General features: G+C 38.4%; 7 protein-coding genes across 8 annotated transcripts in view; 3 read left to right on the top strand and 4 right to left on the bottom strand.

Annotated features, from left to right (window-relative positions):
* Nucleotides 1-615, bottom strand: part of LOC108046850 (MOB kinase activator-like 2) — a 43,979-nt gene extending 43,364 nt beyond the window's left edge. The window contains exon 1 of the mRNA XM_017126772.2: nt 266-615. Coding sequence (XP_016982261.2) covers nt 266-270 — 5 coding nt within the window. The 5' untranslated portion in view covers nt 271-615. The remainder of the gene's footprint in view (nt 1-265) is intronic.
* A 433-nt stretch (nt 616-1,048) lies between these two features.
* On the top strand, nt 1,049-2,457 carry LOC108042091 (mitochondrial import inner membrane translocase subunit TIM14). 2 transcript variants are annotated; one of them, XM_017120228.2, is made up of 4 exons: nt 1,049-1,151; nt 1,280-1,519; nt 1,954-2,116; nt 2,178-2,457. In XM_017120228.2, exons 1-3 carry the CDS (start codon nt 1,149-1,151, stop codon nt 2,065-2,067), a joined length of 357 nt encoding a protein of 118 aa, XP_016975717.1. In that variant the 5' UTR covers nt 1,049-1,148; the 3' UTR covers nt 2,068-2,116; nt 2,178-2,457. The 2 variants fall into 2 exon arrangements, with proteins under 2 accessions (XP_016975717.1, XP_016975708.2); XM_017120219.2 differs by lacking the exon at nt 1,049-1,151 and having other exon boundaries at nt 1,162-1,519.
* A 73-nt stretch (nt 2,458-2,530) lies between these two features.
* On the bottom strand, nt 2,531-2,992 carry LOC123037411. The gene is made up of 2 exons (XM_044457844.1): nt 2,743-2,992; nt 2,531-2,681 (listed from the first exon to the last, which is right to left on the bottom strand). The coding sequence occupies exons 1-2, from the start codon at nt 2,834-2,836 to the stop codon at nt 2,551-2,553; spliced, it is 225 nt and encodes a 74-aa protein (XP_044313779.1). The 5' UTR covers nt 2,837-2,992; the 3' UTR covers nt 2,531-2,550.
* A 526-nt stretch (nt 2,993-3,518) lies between these two features.
* On the top strand, nt 3,519-3,905 carry LOC108046839 (protein new-glue 3-like). The gene has a single exon (XM_017126757.2). It carries the CDS (start codon nt 3,519-3,521, stop codon nt 3,903-3,905), a length of 387 nt encoding a protein of 128 aa, XP_016982246.1.
* Nucleotides 3,906-4,661: 756 nt separating this feature from the next.
* LOC108046843 (histone lysine acetyltransferase CREBBP-like) lies at nt 4,662-6,133 on the bottom strand. Its single transcript, XM_017126762.1, has 3 exons — nt 6,095-6,133; nt 5,259-5,827; nt 4,662-4,811 (listed from the first exon to the last, which is right to left on the bottom strand). The coding sequence occupies exons 2-3, from the start codon at nt 5,809-5,811 to the stop codon at nt 4,732-4,734; spliced, it is 633 nt and encodes a 210-aa protein (XP_016982251.1). The 5' UTR covers nt 5,812-5,827; nt 6,095-6,133; the 3' UTR covers nt 4,662-4,731.
* Nucleotides 6,134-9,401: 3,268 nt separating this feature from the next.
* On the bottom strand, nt 9,402-11,471 carry LOC108047662 (EF-hand domain-containing family member B). Its single transcript, XM_017127952.2, has 3 exons — nt 10,854-11,471; nt 10,364-10,537; nt 9,402-10,309 (listed from the first exon to the last, which is right to left on the bottom strand). The coding sequence occupies exons 1-3, from the start codon at nt 11,369-11,371 to the stop codon at nt 9,526-9,528; spliced, it is 1,476 nt and encodes a 491-aa protein (XP_016983441.2). The 5' UTR covers nt 11,372-11,471; the 3' UTR covers nt 9,402-9,525.
* A 463-nt stretch (nt 11,472-11,934) lies between these two features.
* Nucleotides 11,935-12,534, top strand: LOC108047651 (protein new-glue 3-like). The gene has a single exon (XM_017127940.2). The coding sequence runs from the start codon at nt 12,163-12,165 to the stop codon at nt 12,526-12,528; it is 366 nt and encodes a 121-aa protein (XP_016983429.2). The 5' UTR covers nt 11,935-12,162; the 3' UTR covers nt 12,529-12,534.
* The last annotated feature ends 1,868 nt before the right edge of the window (nt 12,535-14,402 follow it).

Raw genomic sequence — 14,402 nt, 5'->3', positions numbered from 1 at the left:
TATGTAGGGTATTATGGGGGGTCTACTCCTGTGGGAAGTTGGACGAAAAAAGAAATTTCAGTCGGCGAAAATGGGGAAACGAGGCCAATTGGCAAGAGGCCAAATGGCGACGAAAAAGAGCAGCAGACGAAAAAAGCAGAGGACACCGAAGACAAAGCGACGCAAGAGACCCACCAAGCGGCCAAAATATACACTTCTACATGATTTTTTTTAGGTGAAAACTACGCTTTTGTAAGATCTATTATTTAGTGGTATAACAACTCACCCCATCAGCCAATCGACCGTGTCGCGTAGATATTCCGGAATTCGCTCCAGTTTGACGGCTCTTTTTCCTGATGCCTGCTAATTTTCCAAAAAAGTTTTTCCCCAGCTGAGGAGCGCACGCACACACTTTCACGGGCGCACACCAACACACTCACGCACACGCACGCACACACGCTCACGGTTTAGCGGTACGCTCACGGACACGCACGCACACCACCACGCCACCAGGATGTGGAGATCACCAATTTCTACACTTTTACTTTCGTCAATCAATATTTGGGTGATTTGGTTTTGAAACTTTGCACATCAAAATTTTTTCCTGCTTCTTCTTCGCTTGTTTGTGCACTTTGTTGAGTCCCGTTATCGATGCGGACCGATAGCTATCGATAGTCCCTGTCTGCGCACTCTTTCGATAGCAGCTGCGCAGATTTTGTGGGGAGGGTTTTATAAAGGTTACAAATCTGGAAATACCTGTTTTAGTTAACCTTCTGGCTTGCAGTTGCCAACTGTTCAGGGAAAATAAAATTAAAAAGTTCTATCGATTAAGCATCTGCTGTTTTGAATCGGCAGCCCTGGCCGCTGATAATCAGCTGGTTGAGCAGTGGCGTGGCAAGGGGCTGCTAGAGTCCTTGATCTTAAAATCATTAAATCATGCTGAACAGCAACAGAAAGCTAATTTAAAATAAAATAAAAACAATAAGCTTGATGTCTTTAAAATTCGAAATTCGTTTGGTTTTTAGAACTAATTAAGTAAGACATCAGCCTATCGAATGATATCGAAAGTCCATTTCCAGCAGCGACAACCCTGCACCTATCGATTACACAACAGCTGGTAGCAGGCCATGCAGTTTCACTGATTTTACAGCTGTTAAAATTACATAAAAATGGTATATAGTTAAATCACATTGTTTTAGACAACAACAAACATAAAATATTCCGAATATTCTCCATTTCATATACTCAAATTATTTGTACGATGGTCACCAATCCAAACCCAAACTATTCGACTCCGAAGGCGAGCTCCGTGATTCTGGCCGGACTTGGAGTGGCTGCCGTGGGATTCGCCGGAAAGCACCTGATGCGCCGTATGCCCCAGATGACCACCAAATTCAACGAGGCCCTGAAGAACCTGCCAAAATTCGATGCGGAGAGCATGGCGGCGTCCAAATACTACAAAGGCGGCTTTGATCCCAAGATGAACAAGCGGGAGGCCTCCCTCATCCTGGGCGTCAGTCCCAGTGCGTCCAAGATCAAGGTAAAACTGGTCGAAAATTTTGATAATCTCTATAAGCATTATAGTGCTTTTATAGATCAATAATATAACATGTATGTGCCCTGATCACCAATCATCCAAGCTTTTAAAGAAGTCTCAAAAGATTATAAAGAGTACATTTCCATGTCATTTAAAAAACCTAATTTTTTTTCTCATTTTCTTGTATAGTGATATATTTAAATCTTTTAACAATGCTACCTATAGATCAGCACCAGAAAACAAGAAATCATTCAACATGTTCATCAAATATCGTACAATTTTGAACTGCTAAATAAAAACATGGTTTAAAAAAGCCAACTTACTTTCCCTTATCTTAAATTTTTTTCAAATAAATTTGTTTATTTTAGGAACTAGTTTTCTATTAAAAAGTAAAATGGTATCCATTGTCACTGAATTTGTGTTTATTTCTTTTGCAGATTAAGGACGCCCACAAAAAGATCATGTTGGTGAACCATCCGGATCGAGGGGGTTCTCCCTATTTGGCGGCCAAGATCAACGAGGCTAAAGACTTTCTAGACAAAGCCAAGTAGACCTTAAGTCCCGCCTTCAAGTGCAAATAAAGTAGTTTGTGATTAGCATGTAAGCTGAAGTGTAATGCGTTTTATTATAATTTTCTAACCTCTTCTTGTTTAACCAATAGAAAGATTACAATGGCTGTAATTTACTTCTCTGGTCGGTAAAGTCAAACAATGACTTCAAATTCTCAAGGATGTATAGCTTGAACAGGAAATGAAAACTTTAATATTTGTATGTACATATATCATTGAGTTGTTCTCAATATAAGTCAATGATTTTTTCTGGAGCCTTATCATAAGAAAGGTATGAAATCAACTTGGAGTATTTTTGGGGTTAATTTCAAAGTTGCATGTTACAAAAATTAGGTCAAAAAGGGGACTTTTTAATAAATAATAATGAAGTAATTTTATGGTGTTTCTTTTTTCCACGTGGCAAAAGGTATAAGCCGGAATAAGTTTAAGAGTACAACAACTACGATTCAATAAACACTTTTAAATTTAAGCAAATTTTTCGTAGAGGCAACCATATCCAAGTCCTATGTATACGTGTTGCGGAAGACAAACACACTGGTACATCCAACAGTAAATAAAAGAAAATTTGCATGTCAGATGTTCTCCCAAATCGCAGCCTAAGAAAAGAAACGTATAATAATTATAAAATCTTTTTTTGATATAACTAAATTTGCTTACGAATGCGCATCATTGGGTTGTGCATACCAAATACCACGTTTATATATTGACAGGCAATATGAAAAATTATCAGGAACTTTAAAATCCACTTCATTGTTCATGTGAGACTTATTTTCAAATGGGCGATGTTTTTGTGTTATACGACTTTCTCATTTTTCAATAAATGCGCAGGAAATCTTGCAAACAAACTATTCAATTACAAAGATAGAATGACGAAAAGGCGATTGCAATGTAAAGTTCTATCCAGCTCCATTTACACTAGGCAAGTTGCATGAACCCCACTAACAAAGGGTTTGAATTTAAACAATTTATTTAAAATGTGATCCCGAAATATTTGTTACCGTAACAAAAATCGATCATATCCTGATGACATGAATAAATTATTGTTACTTAATTTGCATCTTTACACTACTATTATTTAGTGAAAAATTCAGGACAAGGAGGAAACTCTTTGTCACATGACTGCCAACATATGTGTTTTAATAAACGCAAACACTATTAAGAAAGAACTCAAGCTAACAGTTGAAGCGTGGAATAATTTACTTTTGCTTAAACAATTGCGTCTGGTACATTTAATTTTTCGCGAATTCTGTTGTTTATTTAACCCGGTTATACTTGGACTTCCGATTAAGTGACGCGATAGGTTCTCACGCTGATACGGAATAAGCAGACTTTTTGAACTGACTTCAGGTGTTTGGTAACACCACCGAAATGGGTATAAATAGTGCGGCCAAAACTCCAGAACAGCATCAGTTATTCACAATCCAACCATCAGTATGAAGCTCACCTGTGCCCTGCTCCTTTTGGCCACCGTGGCGTTCGTCCTGGTGGACCAGACCAGTGCAGCCACTGGCACAACCACAGCCACGACGGAGGCAGCCACCACAACCACTACCACCGAAACCACCACCAGCACAACCACCGAATCCACCACCACCACCACGACCACGGCCGCAAGCACTGACAAAAAGATGTATATAGTTCACCACCATAACGAAATAAACAAGGCCGGTGTAAAAGGGACAATACACGGTACCAAACTTGTACACGGTAAAAGCGGAAAAAATAAAAGCGGCGAAAACAAGAAAAGCGGCAAAAGCAACCGTAGGAGCAAAGGCAACCGTAGAGGCCGTGGCAGCCGTAGAAACCGTAGAAGCGGTTAAACTCCTTAAAAACAAAGGCGACCTGATCCACAACCACCCACAAGCCCCACCAACTTCCTTAAGCCCCTAACCCCAACCCGAAAATAGCTTTATAATTTTAGTTTATTTACTTTAAGGCATTGACAAAAAAAAAAAAAAAAAAAGTTGTACTAAGAAATATTTGTTTTATTCCCAGCTAATAAAAAATATTCATTTGTATTTCAGCAAAACATTCGAATTCTTCAGGAATTGTGGTCGCAAGAAAATAAAATAAATGATTTATATCCTTATCCTTATATCTTCTTAATAGGGTTATTAGCAAAGAAAACTATTATTATTGACTTTTTCATAGTCTTATCCTTATCGTTATTTTTATACCCTTGCAGATGGTATTATAATTTTGGTCAAAAGTGTGCAACGCAGTGAAGGAGACATCTCCGACCCTATAAAGTATATATATTCTTGATCAGGATCACCTCCTGAGTTGATATAGCCATGTCCGTCTGTGTTTGTCCGTCTGTCTGTTTCTACGCAAACTAGTCTCTCAGTTTTAAAGCTATCGAATTGAAACTTTGCACACACCCTTCTTTCCTTTGCACGCAGTATATATGTCGGAACGGACGGGATCGGCCGACTATAACCTATAGCTGCCATATAACTGATTGATCGGAAATGCCATAACTTTGGTGTTTGTAAAGTTAGGAAGCTGGAATTTCCTATGGGTTTTATATTTGGCCAATCTATCCGACCTACCAAATTTCATACGGATCGGCCGACTATATCCTATAATTTTTATTTCAATTTATTTTACACTTTCAAGCAAAGTATTTAGTTGATTACAGTGTTGTTAGTTTTTGTTTGCTTTGTTTTGTTTTGCTGTTGCTCCTGCTGATGCTGTTGCTCCTGCTGCTGCTGCTCCTGCGATTGCTGTTATAAAAAGAATGGATTTTTACTTGTTAAAACTAACTTCGTACATGAATTCTTAAGATAAATGTTATCTTCAGGATTCTTTATTTAATACCTCTGGCTAGCTTAAATAAATATTTTGGAAGAGCTAAGGCCGATATCATTCAAGAATTTATAAAAGAAAATTGAAAAATATGTTTCTTTCTCTAATGTCGTTAAAATCGTTTTTTTCATAGTACTGATTAATCTGCAGATGCTAATAATGTAAAAAAAGTTGTATATTAATTTTAGAAACAAACGCAAAACTAAATTATAAGTCTAGAGCTCTGACTAATTTCGGGTATCCATTCATATTATATAATGATCATGACATCTGGTTCAAAAGCTAAGCTGGTGGCTATGAGAAATTGGCTTCTGGTTTTTGACCGCAATGTGGTTCTTAGGACACTGCTTATTTTAGTCACTTACCATTCCTCCGTGCGTGGACACGCCGGGCGATATTAGAGAAAGGCTTTGCAGCATCATGGTTGCGTTCTCTATGTTGGACACACACTGATCGGGTCCAGTACCTGGTCCTCCGGGTCCGCCCTGCTGCTGCATCAGGTTTACATACCTGCTGCATCACCTGCGGCTGCTGCTGCTGCTCCTTGCGCTTCAGCCTCTTCTCCTCAAGCTCCTTCTGTATCGTGTAGATCTTCTCCGCCAGCAAGTGATAGTACTCAGATCTGGACTTGGCCATCTCGTACCTGTCCTTCTCGACCTTCTCCGCGTACGAGACGAGATTGTGGAGTCGTTTGTCCTCCATAGTGGTGGGATCTGAGGTGGGGAAGATGGCCTGCACCAGTCTGTGTACAAGATGGTTGCGCAGATCATCGGTAACCGGCCAGTCCTTCTCGTTGTCGCCAGGAGCTCCAGAGTTCCCGCCATTGCCATTGCCATTGCCGCCGGCGCCTCCAGTTCCCGCTCCCGCGTTCTGATTGGGATTGCCCGCGTTGCCGCTGCCCATGGTATTGGCTGACATCAGGACACTGGAACTACTAAATCAGAATTACACTTTTAGTTTTATCAAAATCGGACAACAATATCATATAGCTGCCATAGAAACGATGGCAAAATGCAGCGCGAAATCGTCATAGCTTCAATGTTTTAAGTAATATAGTTATAGAATTCGAAATGTAGTCGTTTTGTAATAACTGCAAGGGTATTTAAACTTCGACTTGCCAAAGTTTGCTTTCCTCTTGTTAGGACCCCGTAAACGAAGATACGTTGTCTTGAATATCGCGTAAAGTAGATCTTGAGCTTACAGGTGTAGAGGTTTACGCCGATGGCTTGGTCGTCGGCGGCGGCGTGAGGGTCAAGAAAAGCCGGCGGCGGCGGCGTAGAGTTAGAATGAAAACGGCGAATTTGTCGGCGGCCGGCGGCGTACGCAGTAAAAAAAAATTTTTTTTTAAAATAAAAGTTTCCTCAATTTCTATAACTTTTATTTATTTTCCTTATTAAACATAATAACGTAATTATAGAAACATAAGATTTCAAGAAATTAAAAACAAATTAACACTTCTTTTTCTGAGAGATGGAGCTGAGACAATTTCGATTCTTTTATTCGATTACTTAAAAGCATCAAACAAAATGCTATTGCGCCGAACGCCGCCGCCGCCGCGCCGATATTTTCGCGATTCGGCGGCGGCGCCTTAAAAAAGATAAAAATCGGCGGCGGCGTGGCTCGGCGGCGTAAATGTCTATACAGGTGCATTCGCTTCTTGGTAATTTGAGGAACCACTGACGATTATAGAATCTTCTTCCGCATCGCCACCCACATTTAGCCCAAAATGATCTAACAACCGATCCTGTAAAACACTAAGAAATTTCGGTCGGATTGCTTGTTTCCCTATCTAGTGTGTCGATTTCATCATCTTTTTGTTGTGTTTTTTATTTCTGCTCACGCACATACTTCGATTTTAATCAAATTTTTCTTGTTTTTAACTGTTTTTTGTCGATTAACTACTCTTTTTCAATTAACTTTCATGTAATTCCGTCGTGGCTTGTTCTTTATGTGTTAACGCACAGTTGTTTTAATTGTTTTTGGATAGTCCCGGACGAGACTCCAATAATTTGTAGGGTATTACATACCAAATATTGTTTTCTTTTCCGGTATTTCACAAGAGAAATATTCGGTTTTCACGACTTCGCACTATGAATACTTCGACCTCCTTTGTCAACTGTTCGGCATCAACTAAACTTGGGGCAATATCGTGGCGCGAAATTTGAGTAAAAGAGTGAACTCAAAAAAAAACACATTGCTCAAAAAAGCGATAAGCATATATATATATATATATATATATAGTGACATATTCACATATCCACTTATGTTCTAAGAAATAAGAATCTGCAGCGTAGGCGATCCCACGCTGAACCAATGTAAACAATCCACATCGAGAGCTGGCGATGCTGCATCTCAATAACATAAACAAAGTCCCGCTCTCTGAGTGGCACTCTTATTCTCAAATTATTATGTACAATCAATATCCCAAGCCGGCGATCTCGCTCGCCAACTTATGTAAACAAAGGGCAGCACAAGTAATATTTTTGTCACAAGAATTTAATCTTAAGCTGAGATCTATCGAATAAAGACGTGAAACTAATTCTTCGGTTTTTAATTCAACTTGGCGTTGTCCTTAGTCAACTGACGGGACATTAGTTCGACTCAACAAAAATACAAACACTTAACTATATATATAGTGACATATTCACATATTCATAGAAATAAGAATATTCAATGTAAACAATCCACATCCAGAGCTGGCCATGCCGCTCTACAATAACATAAACAATTATTGAAATGACTAAGTGCCGCGCCCTAAGTGGCACTCTCACTCTCAAATTATTGAATACAATCAAGCGGGCAATCTCGCTCCAAAATTTATGTAAACAAGAAAAATATTTGTCACAAGAATTTAGTCTTAAGCCAATCTTCAATTAATAAAGTCTCAGAACCTCATTTAATTGTGTTTTTAATTTAAAGTTCGGCGTTGATCTTAACCCAAAGGGTGGATCATTTATTCGACTCAAACTAAATAATTTCAATACGATATATGTATGTATATATGTATATAAAGAGATTAAACAGCAAGTGTGATGAAATTGTTAAGCTCAGTCGACTGCGCTTAGTCACACTGTACACCCAGAGATTTGCAGACACTACAAGTATTGAATGCGTTTAGTTATTGTGTGAAGTTTAACATTTTGGCAAGGTAATCATTATCCTTAGAGTATACGAAGTATTTTGGAATAACTTTAAGCAATTGAAGTATCTTACGAGATCAGTTGTCAGCGTCATAATCATCTTATAGGATTTTCAAAATGTTTTTTTCTCAAGAAAACCACATTGCTCAAAAGAGTGATAAGCATATAATATATATATATACAATGGTGGGAAAAATAGTAGAAACGAGCTGATATTCCCGCCACCATGCTTAACAGTCTTAGTGGTATGCTTCGGATCGAAAACATTATTTTTTGGCCGCTTTTCATATGTTTTCCCATCTGATCAGAACATATTATTTATTTTAGTTTCATCAAACCACAGGACTTTATTCAAATTTTGGTATGAAGGTATTCAAGGTATCTCTTTACAAAAATAAGCATTTTTTCAATATTTCTTTTGTTAAAAAACAACAACACTGTAATTAATTAAACACTTTGCTTTAAAGTGTAAAATAAATTGAAATTAAAATTATGAAATCAAAACGACTGACTTTATTGGTTCCTTTTTTCGGTGGGAAATGGAAGAGATTCTTGAATTCTAGATTTTGAATTTAGCTAATTGGAAATCTTTTATAAATCTCCATAAAATATAACCTTATGCTAGAAAATAATCCTCAACTCCATCATGTTGTTATACCCTTGCAGCGGGTATTATAATTTCAGTCAAAAGTTTGTAACGCAGTGAAAGTATTTATATTCTTGATCAGCATCATATGTCCGTCTGTCCGTCCGTCCGTTTCTACGTAAACTAGTCCATGAGTTTTAAAGCTATCTGCTAGAAACTTTCCCAAAAGTTGTCTTCCTATTGCAGGTATAGTGTATAAGTCGAAACGAGCCGGATCGGGCTACTATATCAAATGGCTCCCATAGTAAAAATCGGAAAAAAAAAATCTAAAAAGTAGAACTTTGTTGTTTTTAATTGGATTTTTGTTCTTCTCAAATCCCATTTGGTAATATTTAAATACTATGGAGTTACGGGTTTGATTAAATTAAAATCGAACATCTATATCATATAGCTCCCAAAGGAAAATCAAAAAATTAAAAAAGTATAAAAATTAAACAAAATTTATTTTGCTGTTTTTCTATTTATCAAAACATTTGTTTGTGATATAGTAATTTTGTACTATATAGAATTACACTTTTAGTTTTGTCAAAATCGGACAGCAATATTATATAGCTGCCATAAAAACGATAGCAAAATACAGCGCAATAATATAGGCATAGAAATCGAAATGCAGTAGTTTTGTAAAAGCTGCAAGGGTATATAAACTTCGGCTTGCCGAAGTTTGCTTCCTTTCTTGTTATTTTCTTAATAGGCTTATTAGGAAAAAAAGTAAAAGGTGCAAATTAATTATTAATGACTGTGGAAAAATACCTATATATATTTATATACATAAACCGCTTCTAAATTTAAATAGCAAATCAATATTCAATGTAGTAAGAAAGCCTTGCAAATTAGTTAGCTTCTTATCTAGCTTATCTTCTTCATTTCAGCACGGAATTGTGCAACGGATGCCATTTCATTCTGATCCTTTTGCTCAGCTGTTAGGCTGAACCAGATCCTTTCAAAATCATCTTTGGAAACAATGCTCTGGAATATTCGTTCTATTTCATCCCTGCAGCGCATCACATTGAAATCACTGGGCCATAAACCACATAAGGTGGGTAAGTCCGGGTTCAGAACGTCCTTGACATGTGTGTCATCAAGATCCTTCTGGACGGGTGACTTGTGGGTATGGATGAAGTTTGGACCCTCGGGGGGTTTCTTCAACAAATCAGCACACAACTGGCGATAGGCGGTATCCTGGTTGTAGATCGCCTTTGGCATGGGCGAGATGGATCCGATCATTGGCAGGGACTTCAGAATCGAGAGGAGGTGGCACAAGTCCTCATACTTCACACGTTCCGAGCAGCAGCCCTCGTCGACGATTAACCTAAAATGTGAGACGGCTGTTCGGATTTTCTCCGCATCCGCCGGAATGTTCAATTTGCGCATCACATGAATGATCTCGGTCAATGGAAGCTGGCGATTGCCCTCTTTATCCTTCTTCTCCAGCGCCACGATAACCTGGTTCATATTGAAGTCGTCCCGCTCCTGGAGCATTTTGCGCAACATATTCAAGTGGCTGATTGCACTGGCCAATTTCTCGGATAAAATGGAAGGCGAAGTGTTTTCCAGCAACGATCGCATGTCTGCTTCACGGGGCATTGTGCGGCCAAAGGTCATATTCTCCGGGATCTGATATGGATACCATCTGAAATGGGTTTTGTTTTTTTTAATAATCCTCTGAATTATATTTATTACTCACTTGTACTTCTTGCCCAACGGACCTTTGGTGCGATCGTCCAAATCCATCTGCGGTTTTTTGACTATTATCAGATGCTCCTCGCCTTCATGCAAGCAGCGTTTTACCTTAATTCCGGTATGATCAACATAGAATGGCATGCCGAAAGTATTTAGCCGATTAAAGTGCGATGAATATCTAGTTCGAAAATAAGCTGGTAAAATTTAAAAATACCTATGGCCCGTTTCTCAGTGCCTTATTAAGGGGTAGAGCCTTTTGTCATAGAAAGTTAAGATGGAGACAAATGGTTCGGAAATACAAATTAATGTTCTAAAAGTGAAGTTAGTTTTTGTCGCACTAATCGAACGGAAATTCGGAAGAATTTTTTTTAATTGGATTTTTAATAAAACATGATATTAAGAAAGCAAAGGTTTCCGAAACAGTAATTTAACCCAAAGCCCAAACTTAACAAGACATTGAGAAATTGGCTCTTTAAGTGAATTGCTGAACCAACCGACGATTGATCTGTTCCGAGGGGAAGTAGTGATTGTGACTGATGATGTGTTTGTCGTGGAACTCGCCATACTCCCGATTGACTTGCTCGGCAGACTTGGGTGGCATTACCACTGAGTAGAGGGACTCTTCAGGATCGGAGGCTTGGCCGAAGGTACGGCTTAGATTTGTGACAGAATCCGGCTTGGAGTTGCTTTCCGTGGCCTGGCCCAGAAGAGGCTTTTTGAAAAACATGTTCTCGCGAAACTTCTCCTGGAACTCGGCGAACAGGCCCTTATCCTGATTGCTGAAAATATCACCCATCTTGTCAGTGGGAATCTTAGGCGTTCGTTTTCCATAAGGTTTGGCCTTGTGCAGCCGACAAAGTGCCCTTATACGGTTCTCCGCCTCCTCCTCCAAGTTCACGATCATAAAGCACTCCTTGCTGCCATATAATTCCCCTCCTGACTTCTCAAACGAGGTTAGTCCTGCAGCCCGCATATCGGGATTTCTTTCTATGTAACGACCCACGTTTGCCATTTCTGTTGTTTCGATCTTGTCAGGGTGTTGTAATATATGTTATATACAGGGTTTACAATATCTGAATGGGCACACTTTGATTGCTCAATGTGTAAGAATAATTAGATTGGTGGAATATTTATTTTGAATACAAAAAGTAGGAAATATACGTAGCTTTATCTTGTTTTACTTGGTTAAAAGGTGCTAAAGATTTAAATTGGATACAAAATGTAGGAAATATCTAATACATTATCTTTTTTTGACTCTACTTCTTTCTGCTGTCAATTTAATTTATTTTGGAAAAAATTTTGTTATAGCATAGTTAAAGTGGAATTCTTAAGAAATAGTGGTCCATCGGGGATAATTCATTAACAACCGTAACCAGAATCGATCTTATCCTCATGACATGAATATAATATTGTTACTTAATTTGTATCTTTACTACTATTATTTAGTGAAAAATTCAGGACAAGGAGGAAACTCTTTGTCATATGACTGCCAACATATGTGTTTTAATAAACGCAAACACTATTAAGAAAGAACTCAAGCTAACAGTTGAAGCGTGGAATAATTTACTTTTGCTTAAACAATGACGTCTGGTAAATTTAATTTTTCGCGAATTTTGTTGTTTATTTAACCCGGTTATACTTGGACTTCCGATTAAGTGACGCGATATGTTCTCACGGTACGGAATAAGCAGACTTTTTGAACTGACTTCAGGTGTTTGGTAACACCACCGAAGTGGGTATAAATAGTGCGGCCAAAACTCCAGAACAGCATCAGTTGGTCGCATTCACAATCCAACCATCAGTATGAAGCTCACCTGTGCCCTGCTCCTTTTGGCCACCGTGGCGTTCGTCCTGGTGGACAAGACCAGTGCGGCCACTGGCACAACCACAGCCACGACGGAGACAACCACCACCACCACCACCGAGGACAGCACCACAACCACCAGTACCACCGAATCCACCACCACCACGACCACGGCTGCAAGCACTGACAAAAAGATGTATATAATTCACCGCAATGGCACAATAACCAGGCCCAAAGTAGAAGGGAAAATACACGGTACCAAACAAGTACACTGCAATAGCGGCGAAAAAAAGAAAAGCGGCAAAAGCAACGGTAGCAGCAAAGGCCTACGGTGGCTAAAGTCCTTAAAAGCAAAAGCGACCTGATCCACAACCACCCACAAGCCCCACCAACTTCCTTAAACCCCTAACCCCAACCCGAAAATAGCTTTATAATTTTACTTTATTTACTTTAAGGCATTACCAAAAAAAAAAAAAAAAAAAAAAAAAGTTGTACCAAGAAATATTTGTTTGTTTTCTAGCTAATAAAAAATATTAGTTGTCGATGGTATTGCTGCTGGTGCACCTCAAGGCAGTGTCCTAGGCCCGACATTGTACTCACTGTATACCTCAGATATGCCAGATTCCTGGGGCTGTACTGAAGATGACCACGATAATATGTTCATCGCAAAATAAGCCGACGACACCGCGGTTTTGGTCAGGAATGCAAGCATGGATATTGCAAGCATAGATATTGCAACCTTGGGTCTACAGGGGTACTTGACACGATTCGAAAAGTGGACTACCGAATGTAATATAGGCATGAACTGCAGCAAATGTGCTTGTGTCACATTTACGCCAAGACCACTGAATTGCTCAGGTATTTCTATGCTCTGTACTCTCTGTACTTCGACATGAGACCCACTATAAGTACCTTGGGGTGATCTTGGATAGAGGGCTCACTTTTCAAAAGCACACGACGATGATCAAGCACGCAGTACTTTTGAAGGCTGCACGCATGTCCTGGCTACTTTCGCCGAGAAATAAACTCTCATTGTCTAATAAAGTTCGCATATATAAATCCATTTTGAGTCCAATTTGGAAATATGCGCTACAAATTTACGGCATAACGGCCAAATCTAACCTAAATAAAATTAGAGTTGCACAAAGTAAGATTGTTAGATCCATCTGTAACGCCCCCTGGTTTATGAGAACGAGAGACATAGAAAGAGATCTAAAAATCCCAAAGATAGGCGATGTATGCCGAACACACGCGGAAAATTATTTCAGACGTCTTGGTTCTCACCCTAACTCATTGGCGAAAAGGCTGTTATGGAGACCGAGAAAAAGAAGATTTTCCTCCCATCAAGACACATATAATTTTTAAAGCTTAAAGGAATTAAAATAGAAATTAAATATATATGATAAGTTTTGCAATAAATATACAATTTTTTACTTTTATAAAAAAAAGTCCCGCCTTCAAGTGCAGTAGTAGCATGTAAGCTGAAGTGTAAAGCGTTTTATTATAATTTTCAAACCACTTCTTGTTTAACCAATAGAAAGATTGGTTACTTCTCTGGTCGGTAAAGTCAAAGAATGACTTCAAATTCTCAAGGATGTATAGCTGGTAATGGTAACTTTAATATTTGTATGTACATATATCATTGAGTTGTGCTTAATATAAGTCAATGATTTTTTTTGGGAAGCTTAAACAATTTTGTGGAGCCTTTATAATAAGAAAGGTATGAAATCAACTTCTTGTAGTATTCAAAGTTATACTTTACAAAAATTAGGTCAAAACGGGGACTTTTTAATAAATAATAATGAAGTAATAATATGGTGTTTGTCTTTTTCACGTAGCAAAAGGTATAAGCCGGAATAAGTTTAAGATTACAATAACTACGATATAATAAATACTTTTAAATTTAAGCAAATTTTTCGTAGAGGCAACCATATCCAAGTCCTGGGACATCCAACAGCAAATAAAAGAAAATTTGCATGGCAGATGTTCTCCCAAATCGCAGCCTAAGAAAATACGAATGCGCATCATTGGGTTGTGCATAGAAAATACTAAGCTTATGTTTTGACAGGCAATATGAAAAGTTATCAGGAACTTATTTTCAAATGGGCGATGTTTTTGTGTTATACGACTTTCTCATTTTTCAACAAATGCGCAGGAAATCTTGCAAACAAACTATTCAATTACAGAAGTAGAATGACGAAAAAAAAAAAAAAAGTTTTATCAAGTTACATGAACCCCA

Source organism: Drosophila rhopaloa, unplaced genomic scaffold (genome assembly GCF_018152115.1).
Source record: "Drosophila rhopaloa isolate 14029-0021.01 unplaced genomic scaffold, ASM1815211v1 contig_163, whole genome shotgun sequence".
Taxonomy (NCBI): domain Eukaryota; kingdom Metazoa; phylum Arthropoda; class Insecta; order Diptera; family Drosophilidae; genus Drosophila; species Drosophila rhopaloa.
Note: the sequence above shows the minus strand (reverse complement) of the source record. Positions and strands in the feature narration are given on the sequence as shown.

Coding starts and splice junctions, on each gene's coding strand:
- LOC108042091 (XM_017120219.2), top strand. CDS start 1,241: ATGGTCACCAATCCAAACCCAAACTATTCGACTCCGAAGGCGAGCTCC. Junction 1,520..1,953: donor CCAGTGCGTCCAAGATCAAG/GTAAAACTGGTC, acceptor TTTCTTTTGCAG/ATTAAGGACGCCCACAAAAA.
- LOC123037411 (XM_044457844.1), bottom strand. CDS start 2,836: ATGAAGTGGATTTTAAAGTTCCTGATAATTTTTCATATTGCCTGTCAA. Junction 2,682..2,742: donor CAACCCAATGATGCGCATTC/GTAAGCAAATTT, acceptor TTCTTTTCTTAG/GCTGCGATTTGGGAGAACAT.
- LOC108046839 (XM_017126757.2), top strand. CDS start 3,519: ATGAAGCTCACCTGTGCCCTGCTCCTTTTGGCCACCGTGGCGTTCGTC.
- LOC108046843 (XM_017126762.1), bottom strand. CDS start 5,811: ATGTCAGCCAATACCATGGGCAGCGGCAACGCGGGCAATCCCAATCAG. Junction 4,812..5,258: donor TGTCCACGCACGGAGGAATG/GTAAGTGACTAA, acceptor TTTTTATAACAG/CAATCGCAGGAGCAGCAGCA.
- LOC108047662 (XM_017127952.2), bottom strand. CDS start 11,371: ATGGCAAACGTGGGTCGTTACATAGAAAGAAATCCCGATATGCGGGCT. Junction 10,538..10,853: donor TCGGAACAGATCAATCGTCG/GTTGGTTCAGCA, acceptor TTTTCGAACTAG/ATATTCATCGCACTTTAATC. Junction 10,310..10,363: donor CCGTTGGGCAAGAAGTACAA/GTGAGTAATAAA, acceptor AACCCATTTCAG/ATGGTATCCATATCAGATCC.
- LOC108047651 (XM_017127940.2), top strand. CDS start 12,163: ATGAAGCTCACCTGTGCCCTGCTCCTTTTGGCCACCGTGGCGTTCGTC.